This window comes from Zootermopsis nevadensis, unplaced genomic scaffold, assembly GCF_977971745.1.
Source record: "Zootermopsis nevadensis isolate Lab colony 2312 unplaced genomic scaffold, Znev_1.0 Znev_ptg000002l, whole genome shotgun sequence".
NCBI lineage: Eukaryota > Metazoa > Arthropoda > Insecta > Blattodea > Termopsidae > Zootermopsis > Zootermopsis nevadensis.
In genome coordinates this window covers 22,269,569-22,288,109 of record NW_028259134.1, presented here as the reverse complement: position 1 = coordinate 22,288,109, position 18,541 = coordinate 22,269,569, and the positions used below count along the sequence as shown (strand labels likewise).

The 18,541-nt window shown below is 40.2% G+C and overlaps 1 protein-coding gene across 2 annotated transcripts; it reads left to right on the top strand.

The window, feature by feature from the left end:
- The first annotated feature begins 6,975 nt into the window (after positions 1 to 6,975).
- Positions 6,976 to 12,198, top strand: LOC110839989 (uncharacterized). 2 transcript variants are annotated; one of them, XM_087353761.1, is made up of 4 exons: positions 6,976 to 7,155; positions 8,866 to 8,900; positions 9,461 to 10,541; positions 11,618 to 12,197. In XM_087353761.1, the coding sequence occupies exons 1-4, from the start codon at positions 7,042 to 7,044 to the stop codon at positions 11,894 to 11,896; spliced, it is 1,509 nt and encodes a 502-aa protein (XP_087209887.1). In that variant the 5' UTR covers positions 6,976 to 7,041; the 3' UTR covers positions 11,897 to 12,197. The 2 variants fall into 2 exon arrangements, with proteins under 2 accessions (XP_087209887.1, XP_087209896.1); XM_087353770.1 differs by lacking the exon at positions 8,866 to 8,900 and having other exon boundaries at positions 7,057 to 7,155; positions 11,618 to 12,198.
- Positions 12,199 to 18,541: the final 6,343 nt, after the last annotated feature.

The window sequence follows — 18,541 nt, the reverse complement described above, 5'->3', positions numbered from 1 at the left end:
GACCCTCAGCTCGGCACAATAATGCCGTGACCCTAAGCTCGGCACAATATTGCCGTGACACTGACCTCGGCACAATAATGCCGTGACCCTAAGCTCGGCATAATATTGCCGTGACACTGACCTCGGCACACTAATGCCGTGACCCTCAGCTCGGCATAATATTGCCGTGACACTGACCTCGGCACACTAATGCCGTGACACTGACCTCGGCACAATATTGCCGTGACCCTAAGCTCGGCACAATAATGCCGTGACCGTGACCTCGACACTCTAGTGCCGTGACACTAACCTCGGCACAAACGTGCGCTGATAACAAACTCAGCATTCTAATGCGCTGACCCTAACCTAAGCATTGTCCGGGCGTCTGTCCGTCACACGTATTGGCATTTGCGTTTTTCGGAAATATCATCATAAATAATTTTATCAATTATCTTTCTTTCATGTACGCGCATTTCCTTGGAAATTCTTCGTTCGGCTTATTCAGTGATATTGACCGAAGAAAGCTTCGGACTCCCTATACACAAACGTCAACTAAAATCCTCGTCCGAAACGTCGACTAATATTGGAAAGAATTCTGATCGGTTTTCGCTTAGCAACGAACTGCGTACCACAGACTGCGAATCTCTGTGTAATTGAACTCCGTTTTTTTTTGATTCCTACTCTGTATTCAGAAATATGATTCAAGCGAAAGGCGGCGGTGAGCCCTGAAACTCATTTTAAAGCGAATTTTTACAATAAATTCTGAAGCCAATGAAAAAATGTCAGTGGGCACACATGAACGTACAATTGGTGTTGGTTTAGTTAGTGTTTGCCGGCCATGCATTCATGCAGAAGAGAACCCACAGGCAAGAGATACAGAATGGTAGTAAAAAGTAGTGTTGAGTTTGTTGGCGTGTTATTTAGTTAGTAAGTAAGTTCGTAAGTTGTACATATCATGTGTGGTAACTGACACAAAGAATTTTTTTTATCAGACTGCGACGTCACGTGACGTGTTCTTTCTTTTTAATACAACATTTAACAGCAAGTTAAACAAAATTTCATTTTGAATTGTCAGATCGCAGGCCAAAATTTTAGGAATTAATGATGTTATCGTAATGATGGCAGAAGAAAACCGCGTATAATTTGGAGTAGTAACTAATTAATCAAATAGTTACTTTTGTAGCAAACGGCCTAGAAATTCACATTTGCTGATTTTATAACACACGCATCAGATTCGTAAAATCTTTCGAACGTATTTCAGCACAAACCGCATTTAATGACCGCCCAGTCTGCTCCTGTCATGACGCGTCGCCACTTCTCTGAGGCTCGTCACGTGATAGGGAATCTGCCCTTGGCACATTCAAGAACGAAACTCACGCCTGGGAGTCTAATTTCAGTGACAGATTGGAACGAACTCTCTCCGCACAGGTGCAGAAGTCAGCGCATATGACTCGGCGAAAGGAACGTCGAAACCTTCAATTGCTCCAACTTTCGCAACGTAAACAGATATTTTCTAGGAATATATTATGAGACGCTGTACCAACTGGATAAGTTTAGTGACAGAATGTCAGTATTCTGGATCCCTTCTGAAGAAGGGTCTATTGAGGACTAAATAAATACATATCAAGAGCACATTTGTGCACGCCTCCTATCATCAGCACTCTAGAAAATGCCATTAATCATCAGCACACTGGTACCAGCCCTATATCATCAACACAATATTGCAAGCGCCCCATCATCACCATTTCGGTGTATGCCTATCATTAGAAATGTAGTGCAAGCTTCCTATCATCAGCACAATAGTGCAAGCTTCCTATCACCAGCACAATAGTGCAAGACTCCTATCACCAGCACAATAGTGCAAGACTCCTATCACCAGCACAATAGTGCAAAACTCCTATCACCAGCACAATAGTGCAAGCTTCCTATCACCAGCACAATAGTGCAAAACTCCTATCACCAGCACAATAGTGCAAAACTCCTATCACCAGCACAATAGTGCAAGATTCCTATCACCAGCACAATAGTGCAAGCTTCTTATCACCAGCACAATAGTGCAAGCTTCCTATCACCAGCACAATAGTGCAAGCTTCCTATCACCAGCACAATAGTGCAAGACTCCTATCACCAGCACAATAGTGCAAAACTCCTATCACCAGCACAATAGTGCAAGATTCCTATCACCAGCACCTTAGTGCAAGCTTCTTATCACCAGCACAATAGTGCAAGCTTCCTATCACCAGCACAATAGTGCAAAACTCCTATCACCAGCACAATAGTGCAAGCTTCCTATCACCAGCACAATAGTGCAAAACTCCTATCATCTGCATCGTAATTCACGCCTTATCATATGAAATGCATTATACGATGTTAATCCACTCTTGCGCTACAGAAACAAGTACTCAGGCCTCTGTTGAAGTTATTGATTATGACAGCTCATCATTACACCAAGTTCATCTGTAAGTAAATTCACATCTAAAAATCTGTCAGGAGTGGTCACTGCCACCGGGTATAAACTCATTTGCAGTCAATAATAAATAATAATAATAATAATAGTAATAAAATTGGCTGTAATAAGTTATATTATTCTCTGGAGAATTAACTAGGCATTATCACATACACTGCCATGTAAAATATATCCAGAATTGTTTCCAAAAACTTTCCAGGGAAACTAATCTCAATGATACTGCTTAAAATTTACGTATTTCCTTCTTCATATGCTGTATTTTGAAATAAAATTCACTCTCACTAATAAAATACGATTAAAAATGTATATATAACTTAAAATTAATAACACTGAGTTTACATACTGCAAAATATTTAACCTGGAACTTTTGCAGGGTTCTAGCTTGCGAAGATGGCCGCCATTACTATCAGGAGGGTTGCTAATTTGCATAAAGCGACGCCATATTTGTTGCAAACGTCCGGGCTAGTTCACTTTCAAATGTTTCTTCGCAAAACACAATTACAGACTACCTGACCCAGAATCACAAATTCAATGAAAATTATTATTTAAAATTGTTAAGAAACTTCTGACAAAACTTTTAGTAAACACCTCATCTTAATTATTATTGTTAGAACCGACGGGTAATATAAACTTTGTGGGAACTATTTTATGACGTCACCCGGCGAATTACTGCCGAGCACTCTCTGCACGATTCTAGCTGCATTTTAATTACCAGTATTGCAACAAAATCACCAATAAACATTTCTAAGTCGTCTACTTATCACAGATTGATGCTATTTCACCGCAAAATATCTTTACAACAAGACCGCCAAAATATTCAAAACGTCCGCCATGACACCTGCCACTTCAATTCGTTTTCTTCATCTCCCAAAATACAATTCCTGACCTAACTTCTACCAAAACTACAATCTCACTGTTTTACGAATTTTTTTTATAAAAATTACGGAGAACATTTTAGTATTATCACAACTGACGTAAAGCACTATCTTACGTGGGGGCTACTACTGTATGTGACGTCACCTAGCATACTACTGTCACGTCCTACCTGAACACTTCAAACTGCATTTAATTCGCTTGAAATAAGATTAAAACTTCGATAAACAGTCGGAAGTCGCCTGGATCACAGAGTTGGAATCTTTTTTCACCACAAAATCTGACTGTTTACCTGGATTTCAACTAAAAAGCTGCAGCTCGTAACGCACACTTCCGATCCCGACCAAACGCAATTGCTCTCTGTCGCTAGGAACAAAGATGGCTGCCGAAGGGGTTTACACGACTGACAGCACGGAACGTCTCGTATGAGCGGTAGATCCAAGGAATAATTTACTTAACAGCAGTAGAAGCGAAAAGACGAGAGACAACTTCAGAAATCGACTGTTTAAAGCAATTTAGCCTTCTACATAAAAGTTATGCCTCCACGCCCTCAATACGCCTTCTCGTCTTACTGCCTACACACTCGATTGCTGGACAGACTATAAAAATAAATCAGTTTTGTCGCCTGCCACGTCTGAGGGACGAAATTAAAATTAATTAATTAATTCGTTGTTTTATTATTAATTTATTTTTATTGAGAAGGTGGTTACCTTATCGACTTTGCCTATCGGCCACTTCGCGCATATTTTCTCTCTCTCCATCCATCTCTCTCGCACACCGCGCCTCACGTCACGGAGTTTACGAGACAATTTCTCGAACCCGGTGCTGCCCGTTCACATTCTACCCCACTTGTATCACTCCGCGGCTACTTTGATAGTATGAGAAAATATTATGAAATATCTCAACCCTCAACAAGCCAGGCCATATTGTTTACTGAAGCACTTTGTATGCGAGGTTGTCTGTAATTAACAAAATTCCAGTCCCAGTGCCTATAAATATAAAATCATCGAATCTTCATAAAATCCCACATTTTTAATTCATTCTCTGTCTTGGAGTCTATAAGACGTTTTCGTAATTTTATCGTGACCTTGGTTTCACCCACACAGCGAACTGACTGTCTCGATCAGAGTTCTTAACAAACTAAAACACACCCCCTCGGCCACAGAGACTTCTCGAAACGAAACTTTGTCGTATGATTCCTTGGTTTTAAGTATGTAGGTTGTTGTCTGTCCCAGATGTGTGTGGTTTCGTAGCCCGGCTAAGGAAATACGACATTTATTGAACTCGGTTAATACAAACGTTTTCTACGCTGTTCTGATGCGTTGAGAAGGTTTTTAAGGGACATCTGGCATTTACTGAGTCGGTCAGCGTGTTGTTCGCTTTTACGAAACGAGAAAGTTCATCGGACAGTTCACTAAACTTGCCTGTGGACTCTGTCTTAAGCATTTAAACCCAGTACGCTCATATGAAGGAATTGGAAGGTCATTGTGTTTCAAGTCCACCTGCTCCCGATATGAGTCACGTCAGATCTGTGTTGTGTGACAGACTTCGGGCTCTGTATACGGAATTTTCAGTGGAAAGAAGCAAGTTTACAACAGCATTTGTTAAGGTCGAAGCTCGTTAGCTTTCTCAATGCTCTGCTTAGTTCATAGTTCTGGATTTGTTTAGCGTTTATATTATGTGAGAAAAATACAATGCTTTGAACATTAAATAAATAGGCCTGGAGGCCATTATGCAAATTAATATGCATAGGAATTAAGAAAACGAAAGCAGCTTTCAGTTGAGTGATACACATTTTATCATTTTATAGTAATCCATGAATACTAATAAGATTTACCAGCCAAGCGGCCTTTCATTCAAGGCATATTTAATATAACCGATTAATTTTTAATAATATTCCATGCATCGTGAACGTGATAATTATAAGATTCAAACCAAAACACCAAACATAATGAGGTTTAAGTTTCTGAAGAAGGCTCTCTGGTGCGATGTCGAATAGCGTTGAACTGACCGAGTTTCAGAGGTTTTTGTTGCCTGTATCATGACCCTGATAATGTAGGCAGTTAACGCCTCCGAAACGTCCGTATATATCTGCCGACTACACGAAACGAAATGCGAGAAGACAGTTTTTTTTCAACAAGAATAATAATTCCATGACGAAGAATAATTCTTGAGAATTTGATCGTAGCTCAGCTGTCTCTAGTATATCCCCGGAATGTACGTGTTTTGTTGTCATGGTAATTATATAATCATTTACATCATGGGCCGCCATCTTAGATGTCTTGCTCTGTGCCCCATTGGATGACTTCGTGCGCAAGTTCATTCGGTTTCTTATGGCTGGAGCTGGGACCTCGTTGGCCAATGGTGCGCCGGCGGCCATGTTGTGTCGGGAGAACTAGTAACGCCCAGCGTTAAAAGGGGGCACTGTGGGATGGGGCACGGTCAGTGGCGTTACATCTATACATCACACGTTAAAACCCAGGTCCGTGCGACACCACACTTTTCTCGTGTCACTCCTTTACTGATACATAAGCAATGCCTTTAAAACAACTGCCAACTTTCTTACTTCATGGAGCCGAGTCCTTCCTGAGAAGCCAGCAGTCGCTTAGCCACTCAATATTTTATGGAACCCGAAGGTTCATCACCGTGTTCACATCATGGACTTTATTTCTATTTGTTATTGTTGTTACCAGATAAATAATTTTTTTAGACATTTTCAAATGTTGTATTACTTATAATTATATTTCCGCCGTAGTTGATTCCGTAAAACGTCCATTTCCTTCTAGGCCTATTTCCTTGTTAGCCTGTAGGAGGGTTTCTGAATTCTTGGTTATGTTACCCGCTCCATTCTCCAGCAAATTTGACGTCATCAGCACAGGAAACTAATTGGTGCAGACCATTCAATTCGAGCCCTTCCTGATTCCCTCTCACATTCATAATGACTAGGGTTCGTATGTTCATGACCTCAAAAACCGAGAAATATGCATGCAAATATGACCCCAAAAAAGGCAAAATATAACCTAATTTGTTATGAAAAAATATTCGCTAAAAATTTAAAAAATGCGTTTTTGTATTTCAATCATGTTATTTATTTACATATGCATGTACAAATATTACATTACTTGATTTCCTAACAGTTTTAATCAAAAACCTCAGTCGCTTTAAGTTGTAAATGCCTCGTTTTGGATCAGCATCAGATGTTGAGAAAACGTGCTCCTACAAAAATAAGAAAATATTTTACGAAAGATTTTGGTGAAGTTTTTAAAACGCAACTAACCCCACTTCGGGGGGGTTAGTTTAGTGTCGTACTCAAATCATTTTTCAAGTCATTTGTTTACTCGGCATTGTTGTGTTGGTACAACAATGCCGAGTGAACAAATATAACGTGACATTGTTTAATGACGTCATTTGTTTTTTACGACGACTACAAATCACAAATTTTTATAGTTAGATAGAAAATTACACCACAAAGACAGACAGAGCTGAATATCTATTCATTTCATGAAAACATGCAAAGATTACTTAACAATGGTATATCCCTTAGATTTGTTTACATTGTTGCGGATCATTTGTTGGTGTGATTACGTAACAATGGCTGGGATTTTGGTTCGTCGCCGTGGTTATTCTGTTATAATACGAACTTCTGAGTTGTTGTGTGGTGAGTCGTAATATTAGCTGGTGGGAAAGTTTTGGTGTGTTTTAAGATAGACAACTTCTTTTCAATGCACGAAACTCCAAGGAATCAGCTTAATAAACCAAAGACTGAAATAAATGTAAGAGATAGAATCAAGTGGTTTCGAAGGAGATGTCGGAGATTCTGCTGCTTGGTGGAAGACGTGAGTATCTCCCACTGAACTCATTTTATGAACTGTGTGTTCCTATAATAATTCTGAAAGCAGCTTATAAGAGAAAAAACAAATTTATTTGGCACAAAACTGTAGTTAAATGTCTGTAGGATGCGATAAAATGAAGTTTATGTAAACGTGATGAACAATTATAAGGAGATATTGCGTAATACGGAATTATTTTTTCTTTGTACGGAGATGAAAAATACGCAGAACTTTAGTCTGGGAACTACTTGTAAAGACCTTGGCGTAGATGATAAAATAATATTAAAATGGATCTTGAACAAACGATGTGTAGATTGGATTCAATTTTTTCAGAACAAGGTTAAGAGACGCGACGCTGGCCTTGTAATCCTGGGGTCTCGGGTTCGATTCCCGGCGGTGCCTGAATTTATAACTTGTGTTGGGCAAGGCCGTGGTCTAGGCAACACGGAGTTTTCCTCCGTGGCATCCCAACAATTACTCCATTCACACACAGAAGAAGGCAATGGCAAACCACTTCTGGATCATCTGCCAAGAACGTATATGAACAGGTCCCAGTCCGAGAAAAGGATGGAAGGATCCTGTTCATATGGACCTGTCGTCAGACAGAACACTAAATAATAATAAGATGAGGTGGTCTAGCGGTTAGAACGCTGGCCTTGTAATTATGGGGGTCTCTGGTTCGATTCCCGGCGGTGCCCGAATTTATAACTTGTGTTGGGCAAGGCCGTGGTCTAGGCAACACGGAGTTTTCCTCCGTGGCATCCCAACAATTACTCCATTCACACACAGAAGAAGGCAATGGCAAACCACTTCTGGATCATCTGCCAAGAACGTATATGAACAGGTCCCAGTCCGAGAAAAGGATGGAAGGATCCTGTTCATATGGACCTGTCGTCAGACAGAACACTAAATAATAATAAGATGAGGTGGTCTAGCGGTTAGAACGCTGACCTTGTAATCCTGGGGTCTCGGGTTCGATTCCCGGCGGTGCCCGAATTTATAACTTGTGTTGGGCAAGGCCGTGGTCTAGGCAACACGGAGTTTTCCTCCGTGGCATCCCAACAATTACTCCATTCACACACAGAAGAAGGCAATGGCAAACCACTTCTGGATCATCTGCCAAGAACGTATATGAACAGGTCCCAGTCCGAGAAAAGGATGGAAGGATCCTGTTCATATGGACCTGTCGTCAGACAGAACACTAAATAATAATAAATAAATCGTAGAATCCACCGACAGTACATCGTTACAAATGTTTCATAACAGCAGGCCTCTTTTTTTAAAACAACATACAATTAATTCGGCTTTTCCTTTAGAAAAGTTTTATTCTAGGCCGTTTTGAGAATTTGCGATTTTCCGCGTCGTAATTGGAGTCTCTGGTCTACTTTCTCGCGAGTTTCTGATGTGTCAGGTGGCCATAGGTTATTTTGACTTCTAAGTTCGTCTGCACGTTCCGTAATATTTTCCTTACGTCTCTCGCATTTTTTATCTAATTTCTTTATGTTCTTTGTTTACCCCTTAATCACACTGCGGGCTTAAAAACAATTAAGATTTTTATAAAATCGATACAGCGCGATTGAGTAGATCTATAAAAGTCAGACTTCGACAGTGGAATTGTTGTCTTGTTGGGAACACACGGGGGGAATTTAATAAACCAGTCCATTTCCCACAGACAATTTTTCATTCTTTAAGCATTCAATTCTTTTTCTTTTCCAGGATTTAAGTAAAACCGAAAACAAATCAGATTATAGGTAAGTGATCTGCGCTGTGCTAATAGACAGACTCTTATTTTAAATTACATAAGTTTCATCAACTGTTTAGGCTATTGGCTTTATTTATCTAGCGAGTGATAGGCGCCTTTCGGAACTACCTGCTTCATTTCTTCAAGAATTACATATTAGATGTTTACCTCAGGAGCGCGTTGAGAAAGGTCAGTGAAGTCGGCCACGACCACTTCCCCCCGACTCATCTCGTAATACAATTGACGAAGTCAAAGCTGGTCGTATAAAATCAATAATTACATACTTTCTTATTATTTTTCTCTATTTAACACTTAAATACACGATAATCCAAGACGTCCTTAAAAATATTAGCACAGGGGTGTCCAAAAAACATATACCAGCGTCCAAAAAAAATAGCCGATACAAAACACATATTTTCTTTTTAGAAATGGAGTAACTTATTTCTCACTTATATTAAAAAATTATAGGCGCAGGGTTATACAAAATATTGAATGACGTGCGATTAAAGCGGGGGGGGGGGGGAGACATGAAACTGCCCCTTCTTGAAAATCTAACTCTTTTGACTGCAGGTTAGCAACATTAAACAACATTATGGAAGACAAGGTTGGGTACGTCAAGACTGAGGAAGGCATTAAGGACGTCGAAACCTGCGAACCACCTCAAGATATAAAACAGCAAGAGGTAATCGAGGAGCAGGCAGGCAACTCCAACGATGGAAAATCCCTGGATGAAGAATGTGGTGATCTGAGATCCGTAAGGGATTTTCTGCAGACGAGGGTGAAGGAGTTGGAGACACAATTTCAGCTTGCTGAAGAAACAAAAGATGAGATTTGCGTTTATTTGGAAGAGCAATTGTACAGTCTAGACACTAAAATTCGTTCTCTGAGAACCGAAATTTACTATCTACACGACGCTCAATTCAGTGACACCTCAAAAATGAGAGATGAGTTCATAAATCAGAACGAGTTCCTAAAGGAACAGCTGTTAGCCGAAGTAATGGCTATTGAACAGAAATTCTTTCAAATGGAAACCGAAATGCGTATTCATGAGGAAGTTCAAAGTCAGGTGGAGTCAATAATTGATGATCAGATTCCAGCTGCTGAAAGCGATAACTCAAACGAAGAAATTCCGTACACGGAGGAAAAATTAATTTCTGAAAAAGCTGCAATGGTTAAGGAAAGCGAACAGTCTCTCTGTCAAGCAGCGAACATTGAGCGTAATTGTGGCCATAAGAATGCCGAGTGTTTACAAACGGATGTCAAAATGATTATTAACGAAGCCAAAAATCAAATTGCACTTATGATTGATGATCAGTTTGTAAAATTGTCTCATCAGAGTCAGAGTTTAACTGTCGATGTTAGCGAAATGCTTGAGGAGAACACTAGAAAGTCGAGTGCCCTCTGGAAGGAGTTGAAAGCCAATATCGACTATTACGAAGAACAGGTTATGCGTGAGATAGACGCCATGGAACAAAGGTTCAAGTTCGTAGATGAAAACCTGACGGAAGTTACGGAACAACTGACGACTCACAAATTAACGGAAGATGAAATTATTCGCGACTTGGAACATCGGATTGACGCGTTGAACGTAGAGGCCGAAAAACGTCAGAGAGCCTGGAGGTTTTGGGAGTTCGTTTCCTCCACAAATGAGGTGAGTACGATCTGCCCTGCCCTCATTTTATGAACGGCGTGTGGAAAGTCTTTTGAACGCTCCTGTAACTCTTAATAATAATTACTGTACCTCCAGGCAAAACTCTTATAAAATCTAATTCCTGTCACAGAATATCTGCAGTTGCCTCTAGGTAGGATGACGATAAAATATTAAAATTCAGAATTTAGAGCGTTTGTGAGGGTTGCGGGATGCCATTCGCCAGGGGTATGTAATTTTCTACAGCAATTCCAGCTTGAAATTGAGCATCTCACGACGTTTCGGGACTTTTTATCAGCTGCGAGAAAATTCGTATTTTATTAAAAGGGGTCTGTGGGCCTATATGTAGCATTCGAGATGCTGTCTGTCGTGATTTTTTGTTATCGGAGAACACTCTTCGGGAAAGTAGAAGTGTACACCGCCACAGTTATTCGGGGATCATAATGTCAATTTATGTTGAATAAATATGTTTACCGAGTCGTAAACAGAATACTGAGGACTAATAATGCGTTAGAATCACAATAATTATTAGTATTATCGCAATGCGTGGGTAGTAAACATGATAATAATATTAAAAATTTGCATGCCATTTTTTTTCCCCCAGTGTTGACCACAATTAAACCCATTTCGGACCAAAGATTTACAACTCATATTTCGACTCTCCTAGTTCAGTGTTCATCTGGTCGCGCTGAATATCTTTTAACACAAGTTACTGTGTTTTTTACCGTCGTGTGTTCCAAGAGATCTCAAATTTCACTTTAGCTGAAATATCAGTAAATGTTTCTGCGTTATTCTGACGTTTTACGATGCACGACGGATAACTGATAATTGTTCCCTCGGGAAAGGACCCCGGTCCCCATTGGATAGGAGAATGGGTGGGCCCCAGAGCCGGTCTGGACGCATTGTCAATAATAAAATGTAAATAGTTAAAGGCTGGCAAAAATTCTTAACAACAGATGTTAAAAAGTAAGTGTGACCTTTACGTGATGATTTCAAAGATTACGAATGTTAAAGATAAGGAATTTGAATGTAACAATGTTTTTGATAAACCTATTCTGAATGTTGTGTTATGTTTGCAGGCAGACAAAAATTACATCGAGTGTTTAATGGCGGACCGCGACCGATATTTATTGAAAGCCCAATCCTACCATAACGAGAATGAGATGCTAAAGATAAGAAACAGGGATCTGCAATTCGAAGTGGATTATTGGAGAGAAGAAATAAGACAGATGGAAAATAAATACAATTTAAAACTAGACCAACTTGACCGAAACAAACTGGACAAACATAAACTCAAAACCGGCGAATCACGTAGTTCGGACAAAAGTGAAAATCGCGAGGTTGGACGAGAAAATTAAGAGAGGAATCGATGAATAAACAGTGAAGAATAAAATTGTCGAAATCTATGGCCTTGGTTGCTGTGAAGCGTGTGTAGTTGGATCGACGTCATTTCAACATGTTTTCAGAGAACCAGTCTCGCCTGCTTCAATTCATTCGCAAAGTTCATTCGATATCTCTCTTCAATATTCTCGCGTTATTTTATCCTTAGTTCAATTTGATCTCGATGTTTCCTGGTTATCCATTGTTTATTTAGAATTATTGTCTTTTGTTTTGTTTTCATTACATTATTGTGCGTATTCAAACCAAATGAAATAAAAATATATTTTGTTAATCACAAAAGATTATTATTTGTATATTAGTCTAATCATCAGTATCATCAATCCGTCTCATTTTTAATAACTAACTAACTAACTAACTAACTAGATGGCTTACGGAACCCGAAGGTTCATCACCGAACTAACCAAAGCCCTCCACCAGACCCTGTCTCCTTCAACTCCTGTCTCCCATAGATCCCGCCTGAGATTATCCTCCCATCTACGTCTAGGTCTCCCCAGCGGTCTCTTCCCCTCAGGCTTCCCAAATAGTGGACCCAACCAACCAGATGGCTTAGGGAACCCGAAGGTTCATCACCGAATTAACCAAAGCCATCCACCGGACCCTGTCCTGGGCCAACAAAATCCAGTCTCCTTCAACTCCTATCTCCCGTAGATCCCGCCTGAGATTATCCTCCCATCTACGTCTAGGTCTCCTCAGAGATGTCTTCCCCTCAGGCTTCCCAACCAACACCCGGTGCACACCGTTTGTCCCATCCATGCGCGCTACATGCCCCACCCATCTCATTCTTCTCAACTTAATCACCCTCACAATACTGGGGGCGGAGTACAGATTTTTAAGCTCGTCATTGTACAGTTTTCTCCATGCCCCATCGTCTTCCCTCTTAGGCAGAAATATCCTCCTCAACACCCGATTCTCAAACACCTGCAATCTATGTTCCTCCCTCAGAGTGAGAGACCATGTTTCACACCCATACAAAACAACAGGCAAGATTATTGTTTTGTACACTTTAATTTTCAAGCTCCCGAGCCAGATTAATCCAGTCCATACCACCCCATCCTATTTTAAGATCGATTTTAATATTATCCTCTCATCTACCTTTAGATCTTCTCAGTGATCTCTTTCCTTCTATTTTGCCCACCCAAAATCTGTATGAGTTTCTTTTCTCTCCCATGCGTGCTACATGCACTGCTCTGATGGGCATTTCTTGACCGGCTGAACGACTGTAGAGCTGAAGATACTTGTTCTGCCATCTAGTAGCCTTTCTACGGTACCAGATATCGATCGACTCATTCTTTGTTTCTCTAAGATTCACTCGTCCTCCCTGCCGATGGAGGCAGCAAGGACCTCTGAAACGTTAGTAAACTTCTACCAGACTATTCGGAACAACAACCCATCAAACAGACATCTTCAAAAACTGCGTTTCATCTTCCGGATATGATTCATTACTCTCTGACTTTTTATACGCCCTAGTTTCAAAATAAATTAAAATCATTTCTGTACAGAGTAAGAAAGCAAAACAAACAGAAAGCAGAAAAGCTGTCAAAAAACAATATCGGGATTCGAACCTGATCTATTCAAAACGTACAGTCACGAACCCTGACCTATTTCATAGCCGCACGTGTCTCTATCCGTGCCGTGCTGAGTCAGCTTCCGTTCCGTGCCAAGTCTGCTTCCGTGCCGTACCGAGTCTATCTCCGTGCCGTGCCGTGGTGTGCCCTGCTCACTCTCTGTTCACACACTTCCCCTCAACCAATGAACAAGACATGGCCTCCCATTGGCCAGACCAGTAACAGCTCATTAAAAAGATGCAGGGAGAGGGCAGATAAGCACTGCATTTCATCCCCATTGTGAATATTGCCAAGCCAAAATGATTCCCACGCAATGTTCTAGAACATTTCTTTTATTTTTGTTTCTCATGCTACCAACCTCTTGCTACCAACCTTGAGAAACTGTTTAGGGTTTTCTGGGGGGGGGGGAAATTGGAGCTTCATTATGCAGCTGTCAAGATGGCAGCAGTTCTCGAATTATCCCTCGTATTAACTATCACACTAAGCTATCTCCAAAGGAATATAATGATTTTGTAATGACCACCAAAGGCCTATATTTGCACTAATAATCATCTCTTTCATGTTACACGTATTATTACCATTATTAAACATCGTGTAACTTATATAACTCTTGGCTTATAGGTTTCAATTGTCAGTGGATAACTTCACTTCAACTTAATGGATACAAATCAAATTAGCAACTGTGCTACTCTACACTTAAAGCCAATTTAAAGGGAAATCATCGTATTCCTAAATCACAAACAGCCTACAGTCCTTGATCTGTCACCCAACGTAACTCATATCGGGAGCAGGTGCACTTGAAACACAATGACCTTCCAATTCCTTCATATGGGCGCACTGGGTTAAAATGCTTAAGACAGAGTCCACAGGCAAGTTTAGTGAACTGTCCGATGAACTCTCTCGTTTCGTAAAAGCGAACAATACGCTGACCGACTCAGTAAATGCCAGATGTCCCTTAAAAACCTTCTCAACGCATCAGAACAGCGTAGAAAACGTTTGTATTAACCGAGTTCAATAAATGTCGTATTTCCTTAGCCGGGCTACGAAACCACACACATCTGGGACAGACAACAACCTACATACTTAAAACCAAGGAATCATACGACAAAGTTTCGTTTCGAGAAGTCTCTGTGGCCGAGGGGGTGTGTTTTAGTTTGTTAAGAACTCTGATCGAGACAGTCAGTTCGCTGTGTGGGTGAAACCAAGGTCACGATAAAATTACGAAAACGTCTTATAGACTCCAAGACAGAGAATGAATTAAAAATGAGGGATTTTATGAAGATTCGATGCTTTTATATTTATAGGCACTGGGATTGAAAATTTTGTTAATTACAGACAACCTCGCATACAAAGTGCTTCAGTAAACAATATGGCCCGGCTTGTTGAGGGTTGGGAAAATCATAATATTTTCTCATACTATCAAAGTAGCCGCGGAGTGATACAAGTGGGGTAGAATGTGAACGGGCAGCACCGGGTTCGAGAAATTGTCTCGTAAACTCCGTGACGTGAGGCGCGGTGTGCGAGAAAGAGATGGATGGAGAGAGAGAGAGAATATGCGCGAAGTGGCCGATAGGCAAAGTCGATAAGGTAACCACTTTCTCAATAAAAATAAATTAATAATAAAACAACGAATTAATTAATTAATTTTAATTCCGTTTCTCAGACGTGGCAGGCGACAAAACTGATTTATTTTTATAGTCTGTCCAGCAATCGAGTGTGTAGGCACTAAGACGAGAAGGCGTATTGAGGGCGTGGAGGCATAACTTTTATGTAGAAGGCTAAATTGCTTTAAAGACTCGATTTCTGAAGTTGTCTCTCGTCTTTTCGCTTCTACTGCTGTTAAGTAAATTATTCCTTGGATCCACCGCTCATACGAGACGTTCCGTGCTGTCAGTCGTGTAAACCCCTTCGGCAGCCATCTTTGTTCCTAGCGACAGAGAGCAATTGCGTTTGGTCGGGATCGGAAGTGTGCGTTACGAGCTGCAGCTTTTTAGTTGAAATCCAGGTAAATAGTCAGATTTTGTGGTGAAAAAAGATTCCAACTCTGTGATCCAGGCGACTTCCGACTGTTTATCGAAGTTTTAATCTTATTTCAGGCGAATTAAATGCAGTTTGAAGTGTTCAGGTAGGACGTGACAGTAGTTTGCTAGGTGACGTCACATACAGCAGTAGCCCCCACGTAAGATAGTGCTTTACGTCAGTTGTGATAATACTAAAATGTTCTCCGTAATTTTTATAAAAAAAATTCGTAAAACAGTGAGATTGTAGTTTTGGTAGAAGTTAGGTCAGGAATTGTATTTTGGGAGATGAAGAAAACGAATTGAAGTGGCAGGTGTCATGGCGGACTTTTTGAATATTTTGGCGGTCTTGTTGTAAAGATATTTTGCGGTGAAATAGCATCAATCTGTGATAAGTAGACGACTTAGAAATGTTTATTGGTGATTTTGTTGCAATACTGGTAATTAAAATGCAGCTAGAATCGTGCAGAGAGTGCTCGGCAGTAATTCGCCGGGTGACGTCATAAAATAGTTCCCACAAAGTTTATATTACCCGTCGGTTCTAACAATAATAATTAAGATGAGGTGTTTACTAAAAGTTTTGTCAGAAGTTTCTTAACAATTTTAAATAATAATTTTCATTGAATTTGTGATTCTGGGTCAGGTAGTCTGTAATTGTGTTTTGCGAAGAAACATTTGAAAGTGAACTAGCCCGGACGTTTTTAGCAAATATGGCGTCGCTTTATGCAAATTAGCAACCCTCCTGATTGTAATGGCGGCCATCTTTGCAAGCTAGAATCTTGCAAAAGTTCCAGGTTAAATATTTTGCAGTATGTAAACTCAGTGTTATTAATTTTAAGTTATATATACATTTTTAATCGTATTTTATAAGTGAGAGTGAATTTTATTTCAAAATACAACATATGAAGAAGGAAATACTTAAATTTTAAGCAGTATCATTGAGATTAGTTTCCCTGGAAAGTTTTTGGAAACAATTCTGGATATATTTTACATGGCAGTGTATGTGATAATGCCTACTTAATTCTCCAGAGAATAATATAACTTATTACAGCCAATTTTATTACTATTATTATTATTATTATTTATTATTGACTGCAAATGAGTTTATACCCGGTGGCAGTGACCACTCCTGACAGATTTTTAGATGTGAATTTACTTACAGATGAACTTGGTGTAATGATGAGCTGTCATAATCAATAACTTTAACAGAGGCCTGAGTACTTTCTTCTGTAGCGCAAGAGTGGATTAACATCCTATAATGCATTTCATATAATAAGGCGTGAATTACAATGCAGATGATAGGAGTTTTGCACTATTGTGCTGGTGATAGGAGTCCTGCACTATTGTGCTGGTGATAGGAGTCTTGCACTATTGTGCTGGTGATAGGAGTCTTGCACTATTGTGCTGGTGATAGGAGTCTTGCACTATTGTGCTGGTGATAGGAAGCTTGCACTATTGTGCTGGTGATAGTAGTTTTGCACTATTGTGCTGGTGATAGGAAGCTTGCACTATTGTGCTGGTGATAGGAGTCTTGCACTATTGTGCTGGTGATAGGAGTCTTGCACTATTGTGCTGGTGATAGGAGTTTTGCACTATTGTGCTGGTGATAGGAGTCTTGCACTATTGTGCTGGTGATAGGAGTCTTGCACTATTGTGCTGGTGATAGGAGTCTTGCACTATTGTGCTGGTGATAGGAGTGTTGCACTATTGTGCTGGTGATAGGAGTCTTGCACTATTGTGCTGGTGATAGGAGTTATGCAATATTGTGCTGATGATATAGGGCTGGTACCAGTGTGCTCATAATTAATGGCATTTTCTAGAGTGCTGATGATAGGAGGCGTGCACAAATGTGCTCTTGATATGTATTTATTTAGTCCTCAATAGACCCTTCTTCTTAAGGGATCCAGAATACTGACATTCTGTCACTAAACTTATCCAGTTGGTACAGCGTCTCATAATATATTCCTAGAAAATATCTGTTTACGTTGCGAAAGTTGGAGCAATTGAAGGTTTCGACGTTCCTTTTGCCGAGTCATATGCGCTGACTTCTGCACCTGTGCGGAGAGAGTTCGTTCCAATCTGTCACTGAAATTAGACTCCCAGGCGTGAGTTTCGTTCTTGAATGTGCCAAGGGCAGATTCCCTATCACGTGACGAGCCTCAGAGAAGTGGCGACGCGTCATGACAGGAGCAAACTGGGCGGTCATTAAATGCGGTTTTTGCTGAAATACGTTCGAAAGATTTTACGAATCTGATGCGTGTGTTTTAAAATCAGCAAATGTGAATTTTTAGGCCGTTTGCTACAAAAGTAACTATTTGATTAATTAGTTACTCCTCCAAATTATACGCGGTTTTCTTCTGCCATCGTTACGATAACATCATTAATTCCTAAAATTTTGGCCTGCGATCTGACAATTCAAAATCAAATTTTATTTAACTTGCTGTTAAATGTTGTATTAAAAAGAAAGAACACGTCACGTGACGTCGCAGTCTGATAAAAAAATTGCTTTGTGTCAGTTACCACACATGATTTGTACAACTTACGAACATACTTACTAACTAACACGCCAACAAACTCAACACTACTTTTTACTACCATTCTGTATCTCTTGCCTGTGGGTTCTCTTCTGCATGAATGCATGGCCGGCAAACACTAACTAAACCAACACCAATTGTACGTTCATGTGTGCCCACTGACATTTTTTCATTGGCTTCAGAATTTATTGTAAAAATTCGCTTTAAAATGAGTTTCAGGGCTCACCGCCGCCTTTCGTTTGAATCGTACTTCTGAATACGGAGTAGGAATAAAAAAAACGGAGTTCAATTACACTGAGATTCGCAGTCTGTGGTACGCAGTTCGTTGCTAAGCGAAAACCGATCAGAATTCTTTCCAATATTAGTCGACGTTTCGGACGAGGATTTTAGTTGACGTTTGTGTATAGGGAGTCCGAAGCTTTCTTCGGTCAATATCACTGAATAAGCCGAACGAAGAATTTCCAAGGAAATGCGCGTACATGAAA

Bases quoted from the DNA above. Each gene is read 5' to 3' on its own strand.
- LOC110839989 (XM_087353761.1), top strand. From the start codon at position 7,042: ATGCACGAAACTCCAAGGAATCAGCTTAATAAACCAAAGACTGAAATA. The intron at 7,156-8,865 runs GTGAGTATCTCC...TTTCTTTTCCAG, and splicing joins TCTGCTGCTTGGTGGAAGAC to GATTTAAGTAAAACCGAAAA. The intron at 10,542-11,617 runs GTGAGTACGATC...TTATGTTTGCAG, and splicing joins TCGTTTCCTCCACAAATGAG to GCAGACAAAAATTACATCGA.